General features: G+C 33.8%; 1 protein-coding gene across 4 annotated transcripts in view; it reads right to left on the minus strand.

Annotated features, from left to right (window-relative positions):
• LOC120331031 (protein turtle homolog B-like) overlaps positions 1-23,813 on the minus strand; it is a 76,201-nt gene extending 52,388 nt beyond the window's left edge. For 3 of the 4 annotated variants that reach the window (XR_005567907.2, XM_039398048.2, XM_039398052.2), the window contains exons 1-4: positions 23,570-23,813; positions 12,874-13,047; positions 11,231-11,281; positions 9,753-9,911 (exon numbers count right to left, since the gene is read on the minus strand). Coding sequence is in view for 3 of the 4 variants with exons in the window: in XM_039398048.2 (XP_039253982.2) it covers positions 9,753-9,911; positions 11,231-11,281; positions 12,874-13,047; positions 23,570-23,699 (514 nt within the window). In the remaining variant the exon portion in view is untranslated. The remainder of the gene's footprint in view (positions 1-9,752; positions 9,912-11,230; positions 11,282-12,873; positions 13,048-23,569) is intronic. The other variant, XM_039398049.2, reaches the window with a different exon arrangement.
• Between the last annotated feature and the right edge of the window lie 3,522 nt (positions 23,814-27,335).

Consider the following 27,335-nt stretch of genomic DNA (forward strand, 5'->3'; position numbering starts at 1 on the left):
ATGGCCTTTTCGTTGATAAATTACCTTATTTAAGAAGTAAACTGTCACATATATACTAAATTTATTTAGGATATTTTAAAATTGAATAATAATTAAGATGTAAAATTTTAAAATATATCATACTATTTGGTAATACCTGAATATACGATTGATGATATGTAATTAAATAGTAATCTCCTAACATCACACAAATATGGGGTTTATTCCGAGAATTAATTTCAAATTTAAAGACGTGATAATAGGTACATTGCTTTAATAAAAAATATTCAGAAATCGTTTCATTGCAACGAAAAGAAAATGATCGTGAAATTCACAGTCGCTCATGTTGGATTTATCGGAAAATGATATTTTCACACGAGGGAAAAATGATGCCTTTCAATCCAAGACATCTATCGATCTCTATTGATTTCGGGTCATTTCAAAACTAGATCTAGGTGAGAAATTTTCAAGGCAATGGAGAAATTGCAACTTTTCGGGAGCCCGGGACCCATTTACCACTTTTAATATGTAGCTACATTGCCGCCCAGACACTACAAAAGCCATTTTTCAATTCTGTTTTCCCAAAGTCTAATCTCCTTTACGACATGTATTACATGCCACACGCGTAGAAAATTAACCAAAATCCATTTAGAATTTAGATCATGAGAAAGTTGTGGTAACTTGTGACCACGATAAGGACGTGGTTTTAACTTTTTCCATATTGATTATTCTAGCGTGAGAATAAATTGGGAATCTAACATGGTTGGACACATTGCGTTCAAATGGATTGGTTGTTGTTATCCTTGCTTTTGGGATTTATGTTGTTGTTGTTATTAGGAAAAAATCGCGTTTCTCCGAAATTTGCATATCATTCAATTTCAATTCTTAGTACTGTACTTCAAGTAAAGATGTAAGAATTTGCTAGAAGGTGAATACTTTTACTTTTTATTTAATTTTCTTTGATTCCCAGGGGACAAGGTATTTAAAAAAATTGTTGTTTCATTTTAATTAAATGAGAACATTTTTCATTCCTTTTTGCTCGACTTTTTCCGTGTTACTTACTTGTCCGCCGATCTTATAAGCATACTCGGTACCACGCCCAATAAGATAAGCTTGTGTGTACAACTTTTCTCCTAATTTTGTACGCTATCGTTTTTACTTTGCTGACTAGAAAAAAATATATTTGACTTACCCTACCGGTACCGACGACTTTCGTGAAGCATTTCTAACGAGCATTGCTCTCATGTTAAATATATTCAGAATTAAAGCATATTTATAGACGTATGTGTGTTGGTAATGGCGAAGAACATATAAAATTACAGCGCAGTATATAGGATGTGGAAATCGCAATTTTATCTACCCAACAAGAAAGCAATGCTCAAATATAAGGGCGTGAAGGTTAAATGCCGCAATTACAGCCAAACATTAAAAATGTGTACCAAATGCCATATAAAATGCTAGTTGGACTGAATTTAAAATTATGATTTCCTCGTAAATTATATAAAGCAATAAGAGTTGAGGTGGAACATCGAACCCGGTAAAACCTAACGAAAATAACAAAAAGTGAGAGCCGTGTATGTGAGCGACTTCCTCAATGTAGCAAAAATTTGAATCTAATGATATACTAGTTGCGGAGAAATGCATTTTTTACAAAAACTCAAACAAGAATAACAATGAACACAATTGAGCAAAACAAACCATGGGGGTTCTTCGTGATCGTAAATCAATTGAAGCCCATTCCGACTTGGAGACGACACGATTTCCATCACCTATCCAAAGTATAATGAAATCGTGTGTCCCCCCCAAAACCCTCGATTTTACAGAACAAGATTAGCTTATAGAATTGGGTGTATGCTGTTGTTTAGACTTTAGAGGAAGCGAAAAAAATGTACGTTTCCTAGCCGGGTTGTCTCGACCGAGTACCTTTTAAGTGAAAAGTGATGAAATAAATGAATTAGTTGTCCATTTGTGAATAGGTCAGTTGTCGGTCATTTGCATTGCCGTGACCAAACAATTATTAACCATTTTGCTATACATTGAAACTTTTGGAGGTCGCATTAACGATTGAGAATATTTAGCTTCCATTAGCCTTAGCGGTTGATCATACCTTAATATTGTATTCGTAAATTCATCGAATTCAGAATGTTTCTCCACGACATATTAGTAATGTGATGATGAGTTAGGCTTGTATTTTCTACTGTAATACATTAACCGTATTACTTTGGCACATATCAAATTAAATTATATTGTGAAGCATATAGAATTCAAATATGATAATGTACATTCTAATATTATTTTGTATGACAGGTATCAAGATTCTGGTTCTAGTGTATCGAGTTCCATATTAGTGGCTAGCTTAATAGGTTATACTGCATTTGAACAATATATATATTTATATTGATATAGACTTTCGGATTTGAATGGAACTTGCAAAACCCCTGTACTATACTAACGGAACCGGGCGGGGTAGGGGGAAGCCACGATTGAAAATCACTACCCAAATCAGAGGGATACCCAAATCAGCGTACAAATTCCGAGCGTGAAGAAGGAAGAATGACAAGATATCAGTCAATGCTTGATCCATTGCCATGTTTGATTACGAACTGATTGACTGAACTGACTGATTAGGAACCTAATGCCATCGATTCGCTGATTCACTGGCGCCATCGTACGACATGGTTATTCTTGTCCCATTTCAAAAACCATTCGCGAGAGGGCAGCCAAGATTTAAAGAAAAACGTGAATTGAAAAACTTCACAATACGTGACTATATATCTAACAATTTTATTTGTCATATACGAACTTTATAATTAAGACAACTAAGTTGAAACAAAGGGTATTTTTGAAAGCCATTGGCCTCCGTAATTATTTGTTCGGTCGGTAAACATTTACAATCAAGTCCCACACTGGATTGAAATAAACTTTGATTCCCATTCTCGAATTCAGTTGTAAGTTTTTTAGACTCCAACCCCATATCCGAACTAGGAGAAAATCCAATATTGAACAAAGACTTTTGGGTATGCAAGCCATATTTCATAGACTGTCAAGAACGCTTAGTAAAATGAATGTTATTTGAGATTTGGTAGGTTTGGTAAGTTTTGACTGCCAAAAATATACAGCTAAGCAAAACTATCACGTAGGCCACAATTGAAGTTGCAAAACCTTCATTTTAAAATGTATCACGATTTAGTATGTGTAACACGATTAAAAATGTATCACAAACGATCACGTTCTTTTCCACGACGGTATACGTATCTTTAATAAAAACGATCAAAGAATATATCATTCGTAGCAAGGCACCCAAATAACGACCCAAAATAGTAAAAAAAGAATCTTTGAATATAATATGAATCGTAAGAACCATTCTTACACACGCAGTTATGTTTACAATTTCATTTTGGCACACAGTGATGTATATATCTCTTATCCGGCATGGACGTTTCGTCTTAGTTATAAACCTATACAAATTGCAATACGTCTAATAATTGTTACGATTCTGACTTTCCAAGGATTCCAAGGAGCAGATTCTTACAAATTAGTGAAAGCTAGTACATGGCTTTGTTCGGGGTGAAATCGTAGTAAAAAACGCCGTGGAGTATACTAAAATTTTAGCTATTTGAAGTAATCACAGTCTTTTCCAATTTCCCTCTCCGACTGATCTCAGAGCCGTACTCAAGGCAGAAACCGAATCACTGCTCTTGTTTGGTTCCCAAGAGAAACGGCAACTTACATCGGCTTCGGGGAACGGTTAACCACAATGACGGCAATATTCGACGTAAAATTTAGCGTGAAGGGCATGCATATGTTATATTTTAGAGGCAAAAATTTCAAACCTTCAGAATTTCCACAATTTTGATTAAAATAGCAATTAATGTTGAGAATTGATATTTGTAGATATACAAACAAAAGCAAAACTATTTGAATAAGGCATATTGTAAGAATTAATATACAGTAGCCGAAATTACTGTTTTCATTCGACAGAAGAGTCATAACATATGTCATACGATACACTTTGAAGAGTAAAACTCGACATATAACGTGCGTTTTTTTCAAATTTACAAGATTCAAATGGATAAATCAAAAAAGAAGTGAAAGAAAACTAATTCTAGAATGGAGGAAAAATCAGAATTATAGAATAATAATCTCATAATTTTTTTTTAAAATCTAGATTACAGGACTATCAATATTCTGAAAACAAGGGAGCAATGCTCAAATATGTGGACAAAAAGTACGCATATCATCAGCGCGAATGGAGTTTGGAGGAAAACCGTGACGAAACGACACGTGGTGGTGCTATATACGCAAAACAAGATAAATTTGGGGTGAAAAATCGGGTATAATAGGACTGGGAGGAAATTAGAAATGAAGTACATTAGCAACTCCTATCTTGATTTGAAATGTATTGTTCTAGGAAAGCAATTTTATCACAATAAAAACCCAACCACAAGAACAACAATTTCGCCAAACGAGCCATATGTCAAATTCGAATACAAGAAAAAGTCGTCGTTAAGTTGCAGAATATGACGTATAATGTGTTAAAATACATAGTCTGACCTATGTGGAACCATCAAGGTATATTGGTGTAGACTGTAGACTGATATTTCACGGTATGTAACAAAAATTCACAAATACCGAATTTAAAAATAAACAAAATTCAACTAATTTTTGGCAACGCATCAGTAGTGCTTTCTCAGTCAACCGTAAAATCCGAGTCAGGCTTTCTTTTTCCCACGACCTTTGAATACTACGCTCACTATGGTGTTATGATTTGAAAAAATTTCCGCGCTGTTTCCATTCCTATGATTATTTTTAATAAAAGTACGACGTTCAACTAAGTGAACACCATGCTACTATCAAGTCTTTTGAGCAATTCTTAAAGTCGATGTCGACTACGATACTTCCTTCCTAAGGATATGTCAAAATCCAAGTAATATCCAAGTCGTATATTTAGCAGAAATAGTATACAATGAATATAGAGTTACGGGGTTCCTATTTTGCTTATTTCCAAATCTAATTTTTAGACAAAAGTATTTGCCTTGCTGGCTCTGTTACATTTATTACATCTAGTTTTCGACTGATAAAGATTACCTCTTGTTTTGCCAAACTTTTTTGTGCAATATCTATTAGACAGATCGAATGTGTGAATATCATGTTATGCGTCTGAATTTAGTACGTAAATACGAGGGCGAAAAGGTTAAATAAATAGATTTGTTAAACCAGTGGTTCCCAACCTTTTTTTGGCCACTTTCGAATACTTTTAGCAGTCATGGCCCCCCTGTTCACCCCTACAAATAAAATTGACTTTCTATAGTATGTAAAAACAAACCAAAGGCTAAGAAACAAAGTTGTTTAATATACGACCGATTGCAAAAGTTAAAATTTACAGTGCACGGTAGTATTTATATGGCTAATTCGATTTGTAGATTCCGTTATTGTAGAACAATTTATGCGCAAAAAAATGAAAACACCCAGTGACTGTAAAAAACCTTTTCCGATAATGAAACATAAGGAAAACATGGTTCTTTTGAAAGGCATAGTATGCAAACGAAATCGCATCAAAATCAATTCAGCTCATAGTAATCTGGCCCCCTTAGGGGCTACGGGCTCCCGGTTGGGAACCACTATGGTAATTCAAGCTTGAAAACAGAAAGTGAACGTTGGATGATTAGACATGTACAACTTTATTTTGTGGATAGGTATAAAAGTGAAAATTCGACATATTTGCTATATAATTTGCCGTGAAAATATTTTGAATAGCTTGGTAAATTGCAAAATAGAAATTTCTTATGCCATAGGCAGGCACTAGTTGAGTAAGAGAAATATCCCGAGTTCACAACACAACTGTGAATAGAAGAGTCGCTGGTCACCAATGCTACACTAAAGAAGTTAGAAATATTATACGAGTTTTAACTTGAGGCAGAAATGTCTATTGTTAGGACTTTAAGCAGTTCAAAGTAATTTACTAAAATATTCAAGTGATCTAAAATAATATGTTTAAAATATTACTTTCGGAATTTTTAACGCAAAGACATTTGTTTTGAATCACTTTTGTCCGGGGTGAAATTTAAAAAAAACATTCATGCTCAAATACAATTTTCAATAAAACTTTCCAGATTAACATAATTGGCATCGCAGGGGTCGTTCATCGGCGATTATCTTCACAAACACTTCGGTATTTTGGAACAACAATACTATTAAATTCATTCACTGGCCTTATGTAGATCACGCCTTGCCGGTTGAACACCCTGAAGCAAAAACCAACTTCAAACGCAGGAAAGCGTATCACCGGTATCCGCGTTAACCGGATTTCTCCATATACACGGCGGTGGGTTGAAAATCGACTTTGACTCAAATGCTATTATAACAAAGTACGATATGTATCATATTTTTGAAGGAATTACGCTTAGTTGGCGTAGCTGTATGCGTTTCATAAAATAGCGCTATGAAAACGGCAAATGAGATACGGTGAAGATATCTCAAATTAATCATGGTGCGAAATTGAAGATCCGAAAGTCGGGCGACATCCATACCATCACTTTTCTTATTTATTTGTAGAATATTCTAGAATCCAACACACAATACCTGATACAATAATGGGCTAACAGGCCCAATGTTCATTATTATTTTAAGCTCATTTTGCGTAAAACACTGACATCAACAATTTTTCTGTATTACCACAAGTCACTAGTGATTCTAAAAACCTAGATATATATACTCATTTAAAAAAAAATTAAGTCGGCGTCTCGAAGGCGGTTCGAGAGTGCTTAACTTTTTCAATGGGTATAGTAAACAAAAAACTACTTGAGTACTGATAAAAATTAGATAAAGCCATAAAAAAGCCACCAAAGTACAAAAATAGATCGTAGGTGTATCACATTATAAACCTATGACCTTGCTCTACATTGTGCATTGAACCCTGATTTATGCAATTGATGGAAACATGGAAGGTCAACTAAAGTGTCAAACCACGAGTTTTCAAGGAATATTTAGACATAACTAAAGAATTCAAAAAACGGCTGTACTGTATGAAATGCTGGCATTAACAGAAAGTGCCGGAATTCCAACGACAAATATAAAATAACAAAAAAGCGCGGTCAAGATGATAAAATTATACAACATTTTATCAAAATAAGTCTCCTTTCAGACAAATAATTTCGAAAGGCCAATTCCTGATAAAAGGGATCGTTATATCAAAGTGCTTGAGGAGTCATTTTATACCAGACTAACTGAAAGGAGTATTTTTAATGAAATTAGCACGTGCTGAAATAGTAATAGTTGTAATAAAACGAACTAAAATAGATCAGACAACCCAATTAAGTTGGTTAAATTTAGTTTGTCGTATTTGATCGTAGTTCTGCAATAACCTGCCCATAAGCTTATTTCAAGTAACATATGATTTTTCTGTTTTAGGAATGATTTACTAAATTCGAGTCTTGATTTAAGAATACATATAAAAAATAGATGACAATTACTTTGTATTGGAAAGTTCTGAAACAAAATGCCTATTGCAACCCTTAGAATTACTTAAAATTAATAGGAAGTATTATATAGGCATAAAGGGGCGCAAGGGGTGAATCCTAATATCGCCTTGCATAAGCATTTATACAACGTAAAAACGCAAACAAAAGAGGTTTAGAGCTTTCTTTTAGTCACAGCGTACACAGCAATTTATTACGCCAAGAGGTGTTATGGGTATTCTTGAAACTGGACTCTGACCAGCATGTTTAGCATGAGCAGTAGTACCCTATTAAATTGATAGTTCAGAAATACCGTTATTTTGAAAAAAAAAAAACGGTGTTTTGAATACAGTCAAGCAGCTTGAAACTTGCTACAAATTCCCAGACCACTCAAGAAGATTTTGTTAACGGACCACTTGAATGTATCGACCAGTGTGTTGACAAAAAAGCTTAAGATGAGAGGGGAAGAATATGTCGTGGGCATCCTGCCATCTATTAAAAGTTTTCCATTTTTGGTGTCATTTTTCGTTTACCCCCAAATGGGGTTTTGAAAGACATTTATTCAAAAGGTGTTATCTGTTGTTTAATTTAAAAACATTTGTTATGGATAACACAAGAAATGCCACGCATAAAAAGTGACGCTGAAATTTGCACAAAACTGAACGACCAATTTAAATAGAGAAATTGACTCTTTCTCTTTTTAACTTATTCAAATGATTTCAACTTTTCGCGAATGCTTAAAAATAAGCTAAATGAGCCAAACCCAATAAATAAAAAAATAAAAAAAATTTATAGCCATTGATCGCTGAAGGTAACTGTCGATACTCGTCACTTCTAATAGGTATCGCTATATACAGCGTGAGAACTTGAAAGAAAATATAGTTGATGGCCAATGGCCATTTTGAACCGATAGACGCTACCTTACTGTCTTAAACCAACAACACTACATTGTTGAGTAAATCAGATTGGAAGCTAAGAACGATAATAAAATGATAAACAAACAAGTCTTTTTATGCGATTTTTCAATCGCCAAGGCAATCAACCACAAATTCGTAAAGTACTTGGACTTTAAGAAACGCCTGGATTATAGGTTTCGGCATCGTCCGTCTAATTGTATCACACTCTGGGTGGAATGAAATAAAAATGAAGTGAAAAGAATGACATACAACATAGTTCTACAGCCTACACAACAAACTTCGATGAATAAGATAGGAATAACTGCATGATGTACAAGATTCATTTTATTCAAAACAAGACCTAATGCTGTTGTGGGTGGTATATACTCCAGACGAGACGATTAGTTCTCAAGAAATAAATCGATACGTTCATATAATCCATGACAAAATACAAACCTCAACGTCATTAATGACCTTTCTCAAATTGTGAAATATATGTAGTACTAAGTACAATTGCGTAATCGTAATTATATCGGCAATTAAACATCCGAATATCGTAGAAAACTGACATTTAGAGAAAAAATATGAAGCCGTTTTGCCCTTTCAAGGATGTATATCAAAGACATAATTTTATAGGTGATCGGATAATTTGATTTTGATTAAGAAAAATGTATTCTTGAGCAATGGTGAAAAATGTAAACGAAAAATCACAATCATAGAACAGATTGAAGTTTTCTGTGATTCATTCCATTTTTGTTACGGTTTATTAAGAAATGAAAATGAAAAAACTCAAAAACTACATGATTTTGTCCACTATAAAAGAAATAATATAGACATAGTGAAAGTTTGTTTTTCAAGTCTGGGGAAAAGACTTTAATTGTTAAAAGCGCCATATACTTTTTTGTGCTTACCCACTTAATCTGTCTATTGGAAAATGAAGTTGAATAACCCATCTAGTCCAACGTTATGCCCAGCGTTTCATCAAACAATTGGCAGAGTGATAGACCATGTCAGCGCGCTTAGCATGAAAAAATTTGAAACAATCTCAGCTAATAGCGTTCAGCGTTCTCAAATAGTCATAATCACTTAGATATCACGTGACATGACGCGTTTGTACGTAGATTACTCAGAATAGGAACTTTTCCATCGTGTTTAGTGGGGAAAATGTTTGGAAACACATCCTGCGAGTGCATTAACCGTTTTTCACCTCTGGGCGGTTAACGAAACACGGCGTATATTAAATATTACAACGAAATAAGGTGGAAAAATTATTACTCAACAACATTGGATGAGGTGGAAATGACAAAAATCCTTATTTTCAGCTTACAGTGTATTACCGATATATTTATGAACAAAAACACATCATCAACTGTAGTCCGATTTCATGCATTCAACACATCGGAATAGAAATAAAGTTTACCAGTTACTTCAAGCTTCACCCACGTTCCGTTGGTTGATTTTTCGAATCTGTCTTTGAGGAATAACACTTGACATTGGTACCATCCAGCATCCTCTAACGTGACGTTTTCGATTTTCAAAGATGCATTTGTCAGTTCATCTCCAGCTATAGTTACTCGATCTGTAAAAAAAATTCACAGAAAATGTCAACTTCGTAAAAATGTCTTCTTCAACAATTTCATACAATATGTTCCGTTTTTGCCTCGTTGAATATTCTGGCGATGGGTTGCTATATTTGAATGATAGCACTAGCAAGTTGTGTAAAAAGTTTGTGGTAATGTTTTATGTGTGTAGGACATCCCATATATTGGCTGAGAGGTATAATTCATATTTGATAGATTTCAATGGGTAATGCGTTTTGGATATCGGGATTGTGCCTTACTGACGTACAGGTACATCATCCTGTAGCAGTAAAAATTGCGAACTTGGTTTTAAATAAATTTGAGAACTACTTTATGAGCAGAGGGTGGTGGTACTCTATTAAACTCTTCATAAAGTAATTTATTCAACTCGATAATAATTGAACGAAATAATTGATTAGATGCAAAGCTGGAAAATATCGTAATGTATAGTGCCATAATTAAATGCGATTAAAATGGACCTAAGAAAGTTTGACATAACTAATATAAAATCTTTGAGGATATTTTTTTAACATGGATAAATGAAAGATGCATGAATTACGCCACGATAAAATGACGGTACTTGAAATACATACAACCAATACATCTAAATAAAATATACACGGAAGTCTGGTTTGAAACAGCAACTCGAAGATACATTCTTTGCTTTATCAAACTTAGACACGACCAGAAAAGACCACTTCCTTTGTTTCAAACAACTTGGGTGCAAAAATTTTCTGCCTGTATACTCCTCCGACGTCCACAAACTTAGTTGATGGCCAATTTGTCTTTTACAGCAGAGAAGCATTGCCAACATTTAATATGACATAATTACGAACATAAAAACAACAGTTAAAGTCCCGAACAATCCACTTTGGAAAAAGGCAAAATATCACGTCATGTACTCAAAGAATATTTTTAAATCAATATTCCTTTTCTTACAAATACAATAAATTTACAACATTTGTGTGTTATTTTTTTCTACTAAAAATGAGCACACATAAGTTATTTTTTTGATAAAATAATTTGTAAATGTATAAAATCTACCAATTGGTCATTTCAGTAATTTTTGTATTACAAGTATACAACTACATTACCAATCCAATGTTAAGAAAATAGCTAAATATAACCATTGGATAAATCAAACACAGACATGTATGATTAGATAAACATAATTTGACACGAAAATGAGCACATATACACGGTACAATTCATTAGTGTGCTGATGAACATCTATCAATGCATAATATATTTTCGATGTAAATAGTCTGAGATACATCGGAAAAATTGATGAAAGAGATGAAGCAATTACGTTTCTCACCTGATTTGAGCTGGAAATGCTCATATACCGATTGATAAAACGACTCCAGCGCTTGATTAAAAAAGTGAAAAATTTGCAATGAAAAATTTAACGTGAATCATAGTGACATGCATATAAGTGAGTGTTATGCTATTATTATAAAATATTCATTTAGTGGAAACACTGTTAGAAAACACGTAAAACTTTATTGAAGCAGGTCCACATGTTTGCTGTAACTTGTATACAAAGTTGCAGTTTCATCCGATTCCAACTACGGCTGCATTCATGAAACCGCGTGAGACTTTAAAGCTGTTTATTTGCTTTAGATAACTAACAAATTTCGAACCCGTCTCCCGGATTTCAGAAGATTCCAATCACAAGAGGTTCAAAATTTAGATTTATTTTTCAACTTTGACTCAACAGCCACTGTTTTAACAGAGACAAATCAAAAAAAGGTCAATGTAGTTTAATAGTTTGTATAGAGATTGGTGGTTACCTATTCTAGCAGTACGTTATCAAAAGCATTATGAAAAATCAAACAGTAAACAGACTTTGTGAATCAAATATACTATTAGATACAGTACATTAAGATAGGAACGAAATCATTCAAATGGCATCCTCCGTCGAATGCTATAAGACTGACAGACAGTTTATTTGATAAAGTGCAAATCATTGATGTATATGGGCTACTTTAAATGATTTCAAATGTTTCTATTGTAACTGTAAAGAGCTGATAAACTTGCCAAAATATGTGTCAAGTTTGTTATAAACAAACAAAAAACGACGCGGTGAAAGTGTTAAAAGCATAATATTGCAACTTCAAGAAAGAATAAAGATAATGTGGCAGATATTGTGGACTACTATATTGTGTAATGCTTTTATTGGAAGTGATAATTTACCGCGTAGTGCCAATATATCACAAACGTGTTATGTTGCTTCTGTATTTAGCAACAATATGGTCGAGGTCTACTTCATTTCCTACTGTGAAGAGAATGAGATTGTTTTCGTCCAAAAATTTAATCATCTTAACTCGGTTAGACCGTGAAGTTGTGAATAGAGTAATTGAAAATAAATGAATCTCGCCATATTCCAGGTTTAATCTTGTCGAGGAAATCCATTAGCCGAATCAACTTGACTAAAATAGATTGACTTAATTGAAAAATGATAAGATTGGCCAAACTGGACGTAGATCATCACTGAATGCAAGCAACCCGTCCATTAAAAGTGGAAATAATTTCAAAAGAATCTGAGAAGAAAACTTTACTAATTACATTTGCATATGGTTATTCATATCCACTATATTTCAATCGTAATAACTTTAGTGTTTAAATCAAACTGTACCCCTGTAATGAATGAAGCGAGTAGAAGCTATTCCTAAACCTTGACTCTCCTATTTCAAATAAAGAGTTGGCCCCAGCGCTTGGTCCCAACGAAACCAAGTCTTTGTGAATCATCACAGATTTTGATTGGAATCTTTCAGAACAAATCCGGGATCTTTTGTACAAAGTCCCCGCCAAAATTTTTGCGGGAGGCTTGTATAACAGAGATCTGAAATCCGTTTCTTAATTCCGTCTTAAATCACTCTGAATTTACTGTTAATGTCAACAAACTATGTTATAACCAAACGTTCGACTTCTTACATGCCAAAGAAGTATATAGCTTACCTTCAAACTGGTCATTGATATGTGGAGGATGTTTTCCAACTTTAATAAAAACAGGAACTTTGTCGCGAAACCATTCAATAACGTAAGGAGGTGGTTGACCGTCTTCTCCAGACTGAGTAACTTCACATCCAAGAACGGCATCATCGCCTTTCCTTACAGTAACAACATCAAGTTCTGTGGAATGTGTGTTATTTATATAAGAGGGAAAATATACTGGAAGTTTTGCACAAACAATTGAATATAGCAATATAGCAGTTATATACTAATAGAATAAAGTAATGACTATTTATTTGGACGGGCCAAATGTTAAAATAAGTAAAATATAAAAATCAACAAAACTAGTCTTGAAGAATCGGCTCTTTTACGACTCGAGAATGAGATAATTTAAAAACAAAAATAACTATAAAAAAAAGCAATGAAATAAGAGAAACTTGAATTAGTTGCAGAGAAAAACTTTTTTTTTAACAACCCCAACAATATAGCAAAATGACAAATAGCACTTCGTGTCTTATGCGTGACATATTCGCCTTTCAGCTCGGAAGATGTTTGAAATTGACTCCAACAAGTATAATTATAGGTTTTATGTCGTAATATTGGATTTTATTGTGTTTCCTCTTGTCAACATAACCCGAAAACAATATTCAAACTTTTCTTGGCATATTCCAGCACGCATACCGATAGCTTAATATCATTTTTGATTGGTATTCATCGTCGATGACAAACGCTATTATCGCGATGGATGATGAATCATATGGAAAAGCCAAAGAAGCAACTGCAGTGTAGGCCTTTGACCTTTTATTTACAGCGACAGTTCAGTTCGTCACGCCTGCAGAGGCCCGGAGACATTTAAGCTTAAATAATATACAAACATGCCTGTGGCATTCGCGGACTCATTATGTCCTTTTGTTCTAAATCTCGGGGGATTCGGATACCGAGCGCCAAATTCAATTTCGTTCGTTCATGAGGTTCAAAAGTCGAGAATTTGCTACAAAAAGATGAGCCAGCACAACATGTGTAAATTAAATTAATAACCCTGACAAGATCCTAAAATATGCAAATTTTACTAACTGACAGGTGTGAAAAGTTAGTCGGTGATAATATTTTCAATTTTTGCTAAAAGTGCAAAAACATTTTTATTCGTCGCTGGGTATTAATGTCGGAAAAGGAAATTTGTACTATGCCAATATAAGCACTTGTCGTTGTCACAAATGTATGATATTGAACGGTGTCATAAATGTTGCAAAATTTTCTGTAAATGGTGAATATATATTACATAAAATGGCGGCTGAAATATTCGAAAGTTATTTGGTTATATAACTGACATGGGTATGGTCAGCTATACTTACGAATCGAATATATACGAAATTCATCATATTCGATATAGTGAACTTTTTAATTTGGGAATAATTTAGAACAACTTTATCGAAAATATTTTTTCATAATGTATTCGGAATAGTGGAATATTCGGTTTTAGCTATCCATGATAGAATGTAAACACTACTTCAGACAAGACATAACCTAGAAGGACTTACCGTACTTGATGCGTATTGATAACCAAAAAATTGAGCACTATTTCTTACTCATGATATAACAATTCGGATGCAAAAAGTTGAACAAAATTATCTTTTATATGGGTCAGTCTCTTATCATTGGTAACAGTGAATGATCATTATTGAATATGACAAACATTTATGTTTAATTAGCGGTGAAGTGAAAATGAAGATAGAAAAATGAATAGATTACTAGCCATTCTACCCTTGCTTGTGGTAACCATTAAAATTGTCAGATTTTGTGGAGTGTGATATCAATTGAATCCGCAAAATAATCAAATATAAACAAGTCTGTGTATATTAACAACGGCCATTTTGGTGTCGGAGTTCAAGTGGGTTCGCGTGTGTAAATATTATTTGGGTTAACGTGAAGTGCAATTGAGTGGAAATGTTAATCTTACTCTGAACAACCGCAAATTTATTGCCCTAAATCAAAGGCAAGCACTAAAATTCACAGTATTTAAACAGATTTTTAAATGACTTGCAGGATATTTAAATATGCATGTATTATTACGTAAGCCTTTAAAAGTTGGATTGTGAAAATACGGCACTTTCAAAATCTGAATACGCTAACAAATGCTAGTGCATTTCATCAAATGTTACTTTGCAAAATCGTTTCAGCATTTCACAATAGCTAAAAATCAAAAGCATCCTAAAATGGGATGAAATAAACACAACAAAACTGCTTGAGCAATGAAGCATAGTAACAAGGAATTAGACAGCTATTTGTTAATTCCCCATGAGAGACTTGTCACAGCATGTTTCCAATTAGTTTATTCCAAATTCTAAGCTTTTAAGTTTAATTGAATGCTTCGGATATATTTCCATGTCAATGCGCAGAAATCATCGATCAATAAACAAACATCTGTGAGTTTTAAAATGATTGCAGATTCGCCACATTAAAACTATATGCCTCTATTTCAACGCCTATTAAACGTTGTGCAATTTGGAATACATTGGATAATAAGTTCCTGATCCCGGAAGCCAATTCGGTATTATGATGCATTTGTTATCATTTCATACTTTAAGCCATTTTTAGTTTTTTGAATGAAGATGACGTAACAGGTATTCGGTCAAAAATTATTTGTGTAAACTCCGATCCATTTTATTTGGCGTTTGCCCAGTGACAATTATGGTTGATTCTTCTATCGTTTATAGACAATAATTTAGCAAAAAAACAAAAGCACACAGCGAAAAAACTCGTTTGGAGTTCAAGTGCAGCCCACCGAAGCCAGATGACGTGTACAATATGATCCAAGCGATGACGAATAAAAAAAAATTCTTTTTTTAGATTTGTACTCTAAGTCTATTCTATATTAGGTAAGTATGAGTAAAAAGTCCCTAATAGCTTTTCTAGACTTTGATTCGCTATTCAATAAATTGACGTTTATTTCAGGCAATTTTCTAATGGAATTTGATTTAAACAACCCAACAGAAAACGCGGGTCATGTAATTGATTACGAACTTTGATTCAAGTTCCAGAAATTATATTTTTAAGCATAAAGAAAGCGATGACGCAAAGCTACTTTTCTGACTACGAAAATTAAACGTAACAGCAATTCAATAAACATGAATCGTACAATCGATTTGAATGACTTCAAACATTGTGTACAATGAAAGTCATTTTGTCCGTGACAAACAAATAAGCCAATTACACTATAGGCAACAAACATCGGTTTTCCAACTGACATTGTAATTCTCAATGACTGAAACTAAGTGTTGTATTTCAATATTGACGTACGATAATTCAGATTTAAAATCAGACTATTTTTCGCCGAGGAAAATTTATCTGGGGCTTCGATTAGAATTGGTGTAGTACTGGATGATACATTTCAATGGCTGTAACTCCAAGTAAGCAGACATGATAACAATCTGAATATATTTCTATAAAATTAGACGCAACATAATTTTGAAGAGAAAAAATGTATAAATCATATACTATAAAAGTATATGCACGCGATTCGCTTACCAGTGAAAACCAACTGTCCTAAATATCTTCTAACATGAAAAAGAGAGCATTTGGCATTATGTTTCGTAGACAACGATAATAGAAAAATTGCAGCACTCCTTCAAACATCAGATATAGTGATAAATACTTGAGATCTGGTTCCGTGTTTGATACATATGGCCACCAATTAACGAAAAAGCAATTTTTAGTTATGTCACACATATTTGTATATTTGTTTTCTTCATTTATCGACAATGAAATCATAAGAGTGAGAATAAAAAAATGTGATGTGTATCAGGGAAAAATTTCAAAGGTCCAAAGAATTTAGCAGAAACTTTGGGATTAAAGTGGATTTAAATATCCTGATATTTTGGACAACGTCACAAGTAATTTACATACGAAGGGCTTAGCGTCAAAATCTATATTGAAGAAAATACCAGACTAATAAAAAAAGGAAAAATACAATCTGGAATATTCATTTCGAATTCGTCCAGATATGGGCCATGGTAACTATGACAAAATACAGTAAAACCGAGATTCTAATCATGTAACCTTTGACGCCGTCACGTGACCTTGGTTACAATTAACTGAAAGAGTCAATGACAGTAATAAACATATCGGTGGATTTATTTGATTGAAATCAGATAAAAATTGATTTTGTTGGCCTCTTATTTAACTTAATCTAATTGAGTTCACTCGTGATTAGGATTTGAAGTTAAGAAAAAATAGATCCGACTATTTTGAAATTAGGAAAAAGGAGTGGGAAAAGTGACTTTGTAATTAAAGCAGTGTCATGGTATGTGTAACGTTAACGTTGAAAAAATACAAGCAAAATTTGATTTAGGTGATTTGCAATTGATAATTTAAAACAGATGTTTCAATTGGTTTTTTCATGTCGATACAATAAGAAGTATTTACATGTGTACCTTTAGTCCTATCCCTATAAAAAAGTACCTGCCCCGACAAACTTAACTTTGATGCAATGTTGCAAGTGCATTCAAAACAAGGCAATGTATAAGCTAAAATTGCATATATCTTGGCGTTTAGCACATTCAGACATGTTTTCTAACACACCGAGTGCTCAATAAAGAAAATAGGCGTTGTGTGGGTAATATAAATTGAATTCTTACACATGTTTCAATCTGGAATTTCGATATACCAAAGAATACATACTAGAATCTACAGCTTGTAGATGGCATCAAACATATTCATAAACGCATTGTTGATTACTATAGCCAATATATAACGATTATTGACGAACTCTGGGGTGAATCCTGCCCGAGAAAATTCAAATTGTGTGAGGCGATTTGGATATCAGCAACAAGATTTGGATATCTTACACCAATACAAATAGTTACATTCGGACTGGTTTGGCAACTCATTTTTTCCCGTGATTACGTTGTTCTATATACGTATAAATCAGTAAATATATTTTGTGGGAATTTTGAATCACTTAGCCCGATTTGGATATTTCTGCTTCGATCCAGCGTTTCACTATCTTCTCCTTTTAGGCAATCGTCTCCGCAATTAAGATAAGAAACTATTCCGCGCTCAACACAAATGCTTAGTTTCGATTTTTTGCTTGTCAAATTCTACACGGTGAACAACATGAAAATCAATAAACTACGACGTTGTATAGATAAAGCAAAAAAGAGCGTAAAATACCGAAAAAACGTTTGAAGAATGAATTTGAACATATTAAAGCTCTGTGACATTGTTTCTCCAATGATAAGTATAAATAATCGTAATAAATGTCTTTGATTTCCTGATACAGGTCAGCACAACAACCGCTTTTATTAACTTACGGATAAAGAAGGAAGGAATTTTGCTGGTTGGAACTTGTCAGAAATTCGACGTTATTGACACATGGAATTTCATTTTTTAATGTAATTATTTTTAATTTTGTAATTGAATTACGAGAGCTATCGGCTATTTTTGTGTCCGGCTGAAGCTACTAGTAATAATTTTTACAATGAGATTTATGTAACAACACCTTATCAATGACATGTTATATATAGTGAGAACATAGACTCTGTCAGATTGAACATAAATGCATTCCCCCTAAGTCCACAGGTCAAAAGAACAATTAAGTTTGTCGTCTCTCATTTTTATTTATTATAAATGTCTAATCAAGCCAAATTTTGGCACTAACCGAACCACAGGGAAAAATAAATCTAATTTTCTGACAACAAAAGTCAAGTTTATATTGGCATGCGGCTAGCCTCGCTAAACAAATTAAATAAAAAAGCAGTAATGCAGAATACTGTTATAAGAGTGATACAGTCAATTAGAATTTTATAATCATTTTATTGAATAGGACTATTCATACATACGTGCACTTGTTACAATAGAACATTCAATTTATTTCTAAATACTTGCAACTAGTATTTAAAATTTACTGAAATTTTTGCACTAAATAGATCAAGCTTAGTGCGGCCGTGAACTTCATCTAATTTAATAAAGAGTGCAATATAGTGTTCTTCGTCCGTTCAATTTTGGCTAATTTTGTATTATTGAAACTAAATCCAATTGTGGAGTAAAAAATGATTAGATGATGCCAAATTGAAAATAAGATTACAGTGCCTGATATAACCTTCGACATTCATTTCAAAATTACACAAATTGGGAGAAATAGAAATGGAAAAAAATGGACTCAAAATTCAGAACGGGATACAAGAAATGCACTACAAAATTGACACACAATAGAAGGGACTTTTTGAAAAGAGGGGGTATGCAAATTTAATCGCCTCAAAGCACTATTAAAGACATTTTAGGGATCGCTAACAAGGTACATTTGGTATAATGCCGAAACCAACGAAAAATAAGATATACATTTCAAATTTATTCGGTTTCTCTTAAAATTCCATTATTCTATATTCTTGATATTTCATTCACCCTTCCAACAGGTCTATTTTTTTAATTAATGCTACACGGATTTTTCCAGCAACATTTGCTTTGTCAAATTTCCTTCTACTTGACTGTTTCATCGGCTGTGTCAATTAGAATTGTTTCAATCACGGTACCGACCGAAGTCCTGCACCAGAACATCTTAGAGATTCAACTGCCGCTTGCAATTTTTTTTTTATCATTACTCTCCCCGCTTTTATTTGATGGTTATGGTCCTTATGGACCTTTAAGCTTCGGGCAACTATAACTAGTAAAAAGTTGTCATATAGATTGAAATTGAAATTGGGTGATTATGTCCGAAAACCCCCTCATCAAAATGTACATTGAATAGTTAACATGGGCATCAGTAAACTAGTATAAAAAAATCAATAATTGGGCTATAAAATTTACAGAAAACAATTTTCAAATGTGTGATGTGAAAAGAAGTTCAAAACAAATTTTCATAATTCCCCATATATTCTAGTTTTATTATTTACGATCAAATGATAAAACGAGCTGCAAATTTTTACTTCATTTTTCGTGGGATCACAAATTCACAGGTCTCAGTTTCAAAAATTGAAGAAAGGAATGCAAAAAACAATAGGGCAATATTATCGAATATCAAAAAAATACATACTTTGATACTACATACAGTACATAGCCACCTATATATCACATGTATATATACCCTTTTCAAAGCCAATTTATTTTAAAAGTAAAAAGGTCGTCTACATTTTATAATTTCATGATATAAAACACATTTCGAACCAAATGATGTGTTAAAAGAGTGAATAATCATCAGAAAGTAATTTTAATTGTAATTTCACTTTTCTACCCCTGAAACAGATGAATGGTCTATTTTTTGGGCGCATGGGAATGAAAAAAAATCCTCAAATCAATTTAGCATCGAACGAAAAAACGCTGTCCCAAAATTATTTTCCCAATCGTAATTGGAAGTTAACTAAAACCACGGAATGCGAGATTTTTCGTCTCTCGACAAAGTTTAACCACAGCGTCTAATCTATTAGAAATTGTTTTGCGTAAATAAACGTACAAGGTAGAGGTACTTCCATCTTTTATATATAACTCGAATTTTACGCAATGAACGACGTAGTAATTATTTTAAGGTTTGTCGGCGATAAATGAATCAGTGTTCCGATTTTCGTGAAAGATGGAGAAAACGCGCCATTGTAAATTAGAGTTTAAAAGGGTCGGCTGGGACAAGCGACGTCCTCGCTCTTGAATTATGCATGTCGGCCTTCCTCGATTATTGCGTCGTTTTCAGCTTTAATTACGGAACGTATAAAATGCGACCTGCCTTTTCACATAGTGGATGAAATCTGGCCCCAAAACGACAAAAGTCTATTACATGGCGAGCTAATGGGTCTAAATCGATGAAATAAATTCTGTAACGCCTTGTGTTGGTTTATATCTGATTCATGTTTGATTTGTTGAACGTGAAATGATTTAGTTTATATTTAATCATGGAAATTTTTTTAAAACTGAAATATCAAAATATTAGTCTGATATTTATTGTGATACATTTCAAACATTGAGTCGTAAACAGGGCCATAGAAATGTCATCAATTGCAACCCAAGAAAATTAAATCTTATCAGTCCGGATATGGAATCTTCTTGCAGAATTTTTTTTTTTACGGCTTGACCCCTGAATAAATCCAAAATTCACGACCGGGCAATTTGAAAATAAATTATTTTGACTAAAGTATAAGAAGATAATAAATTGATTTAACCACGAATACAACCCCTTTACATGAACTTGTATTTTACTAAATCATGATTACTAAGAAATATCAACGAACTTGGTTTTAAAATATTTTGACTAATTATACTTAATCAGCGCGTTGAACAATTACCGTGCTTTACATTATGTGCATTATGCATGATGCGCTTTAGGCCTTGGGTCATCACAATGTTACACAAATATGAAACTTTAAAAGTCAGTTGGACTAGCGAATTTTTTCCAGAATTGTGCAAAACAATGATTAATGATTTATTTTATAAGACCCATAATTAAAATTGAACGATTATGGATAGAGTCGAAAATTCCTACCAACAAGCTATGAACCACAAATACCTATTTATTTTAATACGGCGAAACCGTCATCAAACTTAGAATCTATGTAACTCAAAACGGGCAAAAAGCTAAATAGATGTGTATTTGGCTATAAATATTATGAGAATTTTGAATAACAATCAAGTTTGAGTCAAGAAAATGCATAAAGACTGCATATTATATCTAATAATCTTTCGCCTTTGGGAGTGCAAAGTGATGCAAGCGGGCGACACACAAAATTTTTAAAACATACAAACATGATTCTGATTTTCTTTCTATATTAACGGTTTTCCGAGGAGCAAAATTTTTTGGGTATATATGATTTTATTATCACGCGATTCAAGTTGTTTTATTATTGTTATTATGACTAGATATTGATAAAATAGAGCGATAAATGAAACTTGATGTACCCGTCATCAAAAGTGGTTACCACTCGAATAAAAAGTAATAGCAGGTTAAATATGTATGAACCAAGCTTAATTAGATTGCTGGTGTCACAATTTTTTATTGTAGTGTGTTCAAAATGACTACGGGAAATTTAATTGCGTTTACATCACTTGCTAAATTAGAATATAAACAACTAATAGAAATCCCAAAGGTAAGAGTATCGCGAGTACGTCTATCAAGTCGTACAGTATGGGGTATGTCCCAGGCATAGAAAAGCACATTTTCAGAAATGAGTCGAAGTAATCTACCAACGCATGTGTGTATAACTCAAAAGTATTCATTTCTACATTATAGTAGGAATCACAATAAAATAGAAATCGAAGTATTATTAGAAATAAAAAAAGGAATACAACCATATTTTGAATTTCATATTTACATTGAAAATTCTGAATTTGAACCAAGATCTAAATTACAAAAGAAAGTAAATGGTATGCTACCAGCATGAAACCTAAACATTTTAATTCATGTCGTCTGCTTGTGTTTTTCGGTCAACCGAGACCACAGTATTCCGGTGTATCAACAAATGAAATTCGATTGTTAGAAGTTGAAAACTTTTTGAATCACGCAAGTTTTGAAACCTATTCAGGTGAATATATAACGATCATAACCGTGTCTGAGGTATTGCAGGTATTTTACAAAACATCGAGTTGTAACCAGAAACATTTAAATGCTCTATATAGTCGTTTTCTTTTGAAAAACTTTGAATCCTGTGAAATTCATTTTCCGATACATTTCAGAACAACTAAAAATAGGAGAATCTGTATTTTATATGTCGTTACTTTGATGATATTCTAGATAGTTTGAAGATTATATTACAAAGTTACAAAAGCATATCTCCAGCTTACATATTCTAAGCTGACAACAAAGGGAAGTACAACATTTAAACATATTTTGATGTAGGAGGTTCAGGCAACGCCGGCCCAAGGGAATACGCGCGCGAGTGACTGCATCAAAATAAGAGACACACCGGTATACTCGTCACGATTTTTGACCCGATGGGATATGAACATCGAACAATGAACGCAAATGTCGCGAGCTGTTTGTAATTCACTTCTGTATTATTTTTCAGACTTGTCATTGAGTACTGCACTACGCAATATTGAACAGAATAATAATAATAACGTTGCGGCGGAATATTGATTAAATTAGTACTGTTTCAAAAGCATGCGTAAAATTCTAATTTATGTTTTAAATCAGGAAAAACGGAGAGGTTATATAATAGCTTTATGCTCACGTCTACTTAGAATTTGTAAAACAAATAACAGTACTGTATATAAATTTGTATAATTTGATTCAACAATGTACTTGAATAATTCTTAATAGAAAACATACTCAGGTCCGAACCATTTGAAAATATGTTTCGTTGTTTACATAAATATACAAATAAATAAAACATGAACGAAGTTTTATAGCTTGGAACTTATCATCATGAATATTTTTGCCGCAAATAAGTGCACAGGATTAACATAATAAGGGTCTATAAGTTCCTCGGCTTTGAACGAGAATCAAATACGGCGTAGCTACTGGTCTGGAAGATATCAAAATTTGCCAAAGTCTACCATGGATTGGTACCATAATCTTCCCATAACAGGGCAGACTTGAATTGTTAAATGCCGAAGCTGAGATCTGTGGCAGACCATGTAAACATTTTTGAATCGACACCATAGTCACGCCACCAATGCCGGTTAAAATCACACTCATTTAGCTGGGATAAATAAACAAATATGAATAAGCTACAAAACATTTGATTCCAGGGTATTTTTTACACAAATTAATAATGTTCTTTCTTACCATTGTTTTCCTCAGTAAGGTGATCTTCTGATTGAACAAAGTGTTCTGATGCTAAGATTATAAATGCAAGAAGAATCCGGTATTTCTTTGTTAATGATTTCATTTGGTAAACGTTGGTTAGAGACTTCATGTTTCCAATAACTGACCGGCATACCGGCAGTAAATCCCAAATATCGACGTTTCTTGGGTTTAAACACCAATTTAAACCTAATCTAATGAAATGTTAGCATAACCACTTTCTCGAACCTTCGCCTCCTGACAAAAATATTTACAAAATGAGAGTAACGAAACTGAAATACCATAAATTGTAAGGTGATAGGTTCTAAATATAATCCTCAATCGCAGTCTATACCGGCATAATTTTCCTACATATTATGCGTCAGTTCGAAGTTGTCACGATTGAATTAGATTTGAAACACCTGTTCATGGCCAACAAATGGCGAGATATCGTATACTACCAACAACAAGAGACATACATAATCTGGCGTTCGACTGCGGCAAACTTCAATCGACGGCAACATCAACAAAACTCCCATGAAAAAAAATCCCGGGAGTGCGGTCAGCTGTGACATCGGACAACTACGTCGCAATGAAGTCTATTTTGTAGTTCAGCTTCCATCTTTTTGCATTTGTGATCGATTTTCCCAATCGAACACCCCTAACTTTAATTGTTTTAATCATTGAAGCTGCCTCAAAGCCAACGGGTAACAATCGCTAATCGAAGTGACAAAATCGAATAACTAAGAACACGAATAAGGGATTAGTGAGCTCAACATAATTGCACACTATTTGCCAATTCCATCAGGCGAGGTAAGAAAATGTTAGTTGTACAACCTGGATATGAAGTTTTCGTTCTATTAGACCAGTAATAATAGTATTATAGATATCTATATTAAAGGATGTATCTCTTAATTGTATTCATGTTCTGAAAACAAAATTGGAAATGTCATTCACTGTAGGAACCGACCCAATATAACTAAAGGCGCATGTTCTTTGGCATCGTGAAAGCAAGCATAAAAGTCGGATATGAAACGTAATACTTGCTTGAGCAAACCTTCACACCAGAGATATAAAAACATTGTCAATATTTGTATAACATTCGGAGAAAACAACAAATCAAAGTTTAGAAATTGGTCAGTGAGTATAGGCCAACGATTCTAGGTAAATAGGACGAATCAACATAGTGGAACCGAAATGAATATGAGTGCACATATGTGGCCACCTTCACTCGGCAGTTTGGTTTTACTGGGCAATATTGTTTACAAATCAAAGTTTAGAAATTGGTCAGTGAGTATAGGCCAACGATTCTAGGTAAATGGGACGAATCAACATAGTGGAACCGAAATGAATATGAGTGTACATATGTGGCCACCTTCACTGGTAGTTTGATTTTACTGGGCAATATTGTTCGCAAAATTATATTCAATTAAGGGGTAGGTTCAAATTTAAACATGAATTGCATATTCATATCGATTGTTTTGTTCAAATAGATACTACAAGCAAATTTACACAACAAAATTTATTCCACGAGTTTGACTCGATGTATAAAAAACGGACTTGCACATTTTTACTCTGAATCAAGACTCCGATCAATAGGTCAGGTTCAGAAGCTGATGGTCACTGACGCAGAAAATTGGGAACTTTAGACTAACACGCGTGTCATAATAGAAACAGCAGATTATAGGTTTTCTATATGAAACTAGAAAGCTATTGCAATCTTTTAAATCACGTTGGTTCCCACGGTTTACAAACTTTACATGCTTGATAAGAATATAAAACAGTTTGAATTTGTAAAAATTGAACAAATTATTTTGTGTGAAGTCGATCAACTTCAGCACACGGCCAGAGAATCTACGACGAAGAAAGAGCGGAACCTTGGCAAGTGCCCGCAATAAAATAATCATGCCTATCCATGTGACAGGCATAAATCGGTATGCGATGGAATCGAAAAATATGTCCCATGAAAAAGCCTGAAAATATCTCTTACGTATAAATTAAAAAGCTGCGACTCAGTGAACATAATGTGGTGGTATTTATGTACGAGTAAACTGACTCTCGATATAGCAAACGAATAGAGAGAGTTTCTTAGGCTTGTGCTATGTGGGAAATCTATCGAGTGCCACATATTTAGGCGCATTTATTTGTATGCTGTCGACTATATAGATCCGGCACACGCAAATTATACTTCGGCAAGAATAGTAGCCATCTACCACAACAACGATGCCCATTAGACTACTTACTTCACCGGCGATTCAATAGTTTCTAATGATGAAAATCCTCAATTAGTACAAAATTTCAAAGCCCTCAACAAAGCTCGTATGGCGCCGCTGTGTCACAATCGTGTTGGTTCAGTGCCTGCCGCGATTAAAAAAAAAATTACCCTAAGCAACCTAAATCTATGCCTTGTGCTTAATCCTTTTCCTCGAAGCCGTAACAAAAACAACGGATTATAATTTATGCAAAATCGCCACAAAGCAGCAAATACGCCGAATGTAAATAGTCGAAATCATTACAAGCTGTTCATCGCAGAAAACGCGGTTTCAAATTTTCTTGAGTGACAAGCAAACTACGCAACTGTATATTTGAAATACGTACCTCCGAATTCTAATTTTAGCAGTCCGTGAAATTCAAAGACCCGCAAAAATATGCGGCGTAAGCAACATGGAAATATCTAGACCTCTTTTCCAAAAAATCAAAAATCAGCCACTTCAATCTCAAAAGTAGTTCACCTCTAATACTGGTTTTCAGGTAAATGATATCTCTAGCGTTTTCCGTTCAATATAAATCAAAGTGCTTTCGTTAGGAATTAAGCGCCTGAGTCAACAAACTTTACAATTTCTTGTGGTGAACCTCCTTGAGTACCATTCAATCAAAATATCATGACCATGAGAGCTTCCATGTTTTTACGGTATAATATCATAAAAATATGGAATGACTGGTGTTTTAGAGTCAAAACGATAAGGAAGTTTTTTTTTTATAGTGGCAAACGATTTTGCTAAGATTTAGTTTTATAAATATCCGCTGCTCGATTGATCCGCAGGCAAAATTCCAAGCCACAAATAAGTGCTCTTCAGTGTCACCACACGGATGAGTAAAAGCGAGGTGATGAAGACGAAATCAGTACTGTGGGGACGGAGTTTTTCACTGAAGTCGAATACTTTTAAATGGTGATACCAGTAGAAAAACATTTCTACCAAAATATCAAGTTTACTGAGCGTTGTCAAAAGTCAATTAAAGAGAGCTTGCATAACCAAATTTTATTTTTATATAAATTTGATTTTCTGGGAGTTCGAGAATGAGTCGGAGTCAAACCTTTTTTCATTCCTGAGTCTGGTGTGAATTGCAAATTTTTTTCAACTCCTTATGTGCTTACGTCGTCAACAAGTTTTGTACTACATAAATACAACAGTAGCCTATATAATGCGTAAATTCCTCCCTTTCAATTGTGATAAACTACAATAAAAATGTGGCAACAACCTTCCATAATGAGTACAAAGTGGTAAACGATGAGGTGAAAAAGAGAGGACTGGAAACAGCACAACAACTGTAATAAGAACAGTGGGAAACGGAATTTGGGCTGACATGTACAAATTGCGGCCCGTGGGCCAAATCCGACCCATTGGGTAATCAATCTGGCCCGCCTGTTGCCGTTACAACCAAACTAATCCAAATATCGATGTTTCAGCTAAAAAAAATTGTCGAGAATGCGATTGAATTTAGTTTTGGAACTAGGCTTATCGTTTTCCACTTTTGCTTGCGCTGTAAA

Source organism: Styela clava, chromosome 6 (assembly GCF_964204865.1).
Source record: "Styela clava chromosome 6, kaStyClav1.hap1.2, whole genome shotgun sequence".
Lineage (NCBI taxonomy): Eukaryota > Metazoa > Chordata > Ascidiacea > Stolidobranchia > Styelidae > Styela > Styela clava.